This window comes from Austrofundulus limnaeus, unplaced genomic scaffold, assembly GCF_001266775.1.
Source record: "Austrofundulus limnaeus strain Quisiro unplaced genomic scaffold, Austrofundulus_limnaeus-1.0 Scaffold1785, whole genome shotgun sequence".
NCBI lineage: Eukaryota > Metazoa > Chordata > Actinopteri > Cyprinodontiformes > Rivulidae > Austrofundulus > Austrofundulus limnaeus.
In genome coordinates this window covers 3,643-7,847 of record NW_013954187.1, presented here as the reverse complement: position 1 = coordinate 7,847, position 4,205 = coordinate 3,643, and the positions used below count along the sequence as shown (strand labels likewise).

The 4,205-nt window shown below is 39.5% G+C and overlaps 1 protein-coding gene across 2 annotated transcripts in view; it reads right to left on the bottom strand.

The window, feature by feature from the left end:
• zc3h7bb (zinc finger CCCH-type containing 7Bb) overlaps positions 1-4,205 on the bottom strand; it is a 34,103-nt gene that overhangs the window by 28,894 nt on the left and 1,004 nt on the right. For both annotated transcript variants that reach the window (XM_014033611.1, XM_014033612.1), the window contains exons 2-4: positions 3,590-3,651; positions 3,481-3,517; positions 487-684 (exon numbers count right to left, since the gene is read on the bottom strand). In XM_014033611.1, the coding sequence (XP_013889065.1) occupies positions 487-684; positions 3,481-3,517; positions 3,590-3,648 (294 nt within the window). In that variant the 5' untranslated portion in view covers positions 3,649-3,651. The remainder of the gene's footprint in view (positions 1-486; positions 685-3,480; positions 3,518-3,589; positions 3,652-4,205) is intronic.

Genomic DNA, 4,205 nt, shown 5'->3' with positions numbered 1-4,205 from the left:
AAATCACTCGTACGCACAACTTAAGAACAAATCTGTGTGTACCAACGGTTCTTGCATGAGGCCCAACGATTCTTGGTTTTTCCTTCCTTCTTATCCCACACAGAGACTAGGAGCTGCAGAAATGTTTAAGTTACTTCTTATTAAAGAAAACATGGCAAAAGCAAACTCCTAAAACAGAAAATGGCACAATATTTGCAATAATCTTTTTTTTAACCATTTTGATAACTCGGAGCAAAAACAGAAATTGAAGTTGCACTTTCCTACACATCTGTGATGAAGTTGAATGCATCACCTCTACTAGTAATAACACTAAGTGGCTATCTGACGTGATTAATAACACAGAACTATATTGTGCAACAAAGTAGGCATGTTTCTATTTGCATCTGACTCAGAATGCTACAACCAGACGCCAAGTCTCTAAGGTCTTTTATTGATCAACAAAAACACCTTGGTCAACTAAATCTGAATTTAAGCCACCATTCTCACCATCTGGTAGAAGGCAGCGGCCCTGTTCACGTAGAGGCTCTCCAGCAGCTCGTAGGGAATGACGACGGCTTCAGCCTGAGCATAGCGGGCTACACTGATCCCCTCTCCATACTGGTGAGCTCCCTGACGCCAGTCTCCATCTCGGAAACAAGAATTCCCCTCATCCAGCAAGTTGCACACCAACTGGGTCAGAAATGCCTGAAAGGAACATGACAATAAGTGTAGAAACAAAGAGGTTTATATGGAGCTAAACTGGGGCCATAAGTTTTGTTCAAAATAAAAAGTTTTTTAAACTGGAAAATAAAAAAAATTTGAAACTGAAAAAAATATTTGAAACTGAAAACTTTATTTTTTCAGTTCCCGACAACAAGTTGTCTGGATCAAAACAAAAGAAAATAAGGAATCACTAACATTACAGCTGATTCTCAGCTGAACTTAAAGATAACAGAGACCAGGACAACTTTTGTTTGCAAAGATTTGCGCTCGGACGCGGTAACGGGAAACGAAGCTTCGAGTGGCTCGAACCAAAACTACTGTATGTAAATATCTGACTGAAACTGTTCTCAGCATGTATAAATATGTCAGTCTAACAAAATTGTTTAGTTTTGTTACCAATATTATTCATAAATTTTAGAAACAACTTAGAAAACTAATGTATCCAACAACTCTTTCTCTTGAAATTCCTTTTTAGTTTAAACCTTTGAAACTTGAGACAGTTTTATTTCAAGATTAAACTTCAATTTACAAGTTTGTCCTTAATGTTTATAATTTTACCAAAGTAACAAGTTTGAATTAGTTTCTACTATATGCAGAATTATTTCCTTTGAGAATGTCCTATCAAAGTAAATGTGTTACTGCATGATATCCTTAACTAATTCAGAAATTAATCAAACTGAATCGTGAATCGAATCAGGTCCCTGTGAATCGAATCGATTTGGGAAATCTGAATCGATACCCAGCCCTACTCACAACCTGTGCTTTTATCTCAAAAAGTACACAACAGATTTATACGAAATGTTCAGGAAATGCTTATTACACTTTCAGGAAATGTTCAGTACACCGCAGAGAATGGCTGATTAAAGTTGAAAACATTTCAGAGCATGAGCGTGCTCGGCTCGATCAGATCTAAGAACCGCTGGAGAAGCTAGCTGTCAACCTAGGACCGGACGGTATGACCTCAAACTCATATCAGGGTATAAACTGTACCCCTTCATGGTAACAGTATATATCGAGGTAGAAAATTATCATAAAAAGATAATGTAATTTTTAGAGCTTTTTTTTGCAGAAAACTCTAATCTTAATCAAACCCAACGTTTTTGCTTTAATATCTACCTGCCAAACAATGAGCTTCTGCCTACTATCAGCTGCTGCGCGCTCATCTTTATCATCTTCATCATCAGAGCAGAAGCCGACTTCACATTAGCAAGATGGATTTATGACTGAACGAATGTCCACGTCATTTTATTTAATCATGTCTGTGAGTAACAATACTTTAAAAAACAAGTTTTTCCTCTGACAGTTGGGTGTGGAACTACAGTTGTTAAAGTGCTCTGCGCGACGTGCAGCGAGAGGAGAGGAACAGATTATGATCCCGCGACACGACGTAACTTTTCTACAGCGGGAGGATATTTTGAGGATTTATTCTCTATTCGTGTTTTAAAACACTAGAATTTCTTCATTATATTTCCAACTCCTCCTGCTCAGTTGTCTCTGCACTCACGGCCCTGTTGACACAGGTGTGATGATGTAACGACGATATGACGGTAGAGCGTAAATTTCTACCGTAGGCCAACTTTCATACCGTTTCTACCGTCTACCGCATATACTGCGCAGCCCTATCTCAACCGGTCACAGTCACAGGGCTTGATCTGCGGCACGACTGCAGCCAAACTACCCCGTTATCTTCTGGTGGTTATATCTCAAGTACCACGTCCCAGGGAAGGAGCCAAACCCACTGCCCTTTAATGCATATCATCAGACGAGTGAGTCAAAGGAGTGAAAAGTGCCGTCCAACCTAAGAGGTAGAAGAGGGCCAGTCTGCAGACAAAAAAAATCCTCAATTCGCTAAAGTTTTTACGCTCGCTTGAGGTGGTTTTCGGATGATTCGCAAAATAGTAAATGCGCAAAACGGGAGATGGAAACACGTTTGCTGAATAAATTCTGACGTAGCGCATATTTACCTCACGTGACGTTCAGCTGTTTCTGCTTTCCTGCCTCGTCCCGGATGTTATCATAAACGCACGAAAACATGGCTGCAAACAACAGGTACGTTCTGCTGCGTAGTTTAACATTGTGTTTATTTCCCTACGTCTCCTGGCAGCGTTAAACATAGCCTGTACTAGCTGAATAGATAATTACAACTTGCCCAAGATTCATGAAAAAATCGCTCCATTGTCCCGAGATGATTAGCCTCTGCTAGTTAGCAAGTTTCACTTCCTGTTTACTACAATGCTTGTCGCCAACGTCTGACGTAATCACGCGCGGCGTAGCCTCGTCTGACGTAATCACGCGCGGCGTAGCCTCGTCTGACGTAATCACGCGCTGCGTAGCGTCGTTTATTCGCATCAAACAGTCAAGAGGAAAACTAGATGGAAACAGTCTAGATTCGAATTTCTATTTATTTAATTTTTTGCGAATTTTGAAAAGTTCGATAAAAATTCACTCTAAAACTGGATGGAAACACGATTAATGACACAGACAGAGGTACAGTAAAAGAAAAAAGTTAATATGCAGTGATTGTGCATTTTAGTATCAGCTGACCTGTGATGAAAAGAAAAATACTGCGATGTACCATGAAACCGGTGTAAATGTTGAAAATACCATGATATAAAATTTTGGTCAAACCGCCCAGCTCTGGTTGACATCCAGTCTCAAGTGAGTTATCAGTGGATCAGAATGGGTGTTTGCTCTTAGTACAATGTGAAGGTTAATCCTGCACCAGAGTGTTTTTTAGAGATATGAAAAAAGTGGAAAAGTTTTTTTTTTAATACTAACCTCATAACTCTCCGGCTCTGGGAAAGGCAGTGACGACCTGGTGAACAGAAAAAAGATTTAATAACATTCAGACAGCAGGAGAGTCATGTAGATCTGTGGGGTCTCTTACTGGATAAAGCTCATGGCCTTCTGAATCTCCTCTCTTCGTTTCTGTCGTTCAGGATCCATCACCTGAAAACAGACACGACTGAGTTACAGCTGATCTACTACTCAAGTCTGTCCTGCATCCACATCTGACATCACCACCAGTCATGAAGACAAGACTGTTCTGCACGTGTGACCAGCATCTTCAGTTCAAATAGTGTTACAGAAAAGAGCCTAAAAACTGTCTAAACCACAGCTCTGCAGCCACATGCACCCTGTCAGGATGTTTTATCACTGGCTAAATCCACCGGACAAAATGTTTCAAGAAACTGACGTAAAAACTGAAGTTTTTATGGATGAAAAAAGTGATGTAGAAAAATATGCAAGTATTTCTTATAATAATGCCAATTATTAGTAAAAACCTAGTACAAAACCTCTGTACGCCATGAAGCTGAAATAAAAAAGTAGATGAGAAAATATAATTACATAATAAACATCTTAATTCATATGGTTTCTCTTTGTAACTGATGCATACAGTATGTACATAAAATCTGAAAGCTAAATAATTTTCCACAAACGTAAAAGACTCTATACACACACACACACACACACACACACACACACACACACACACACACACA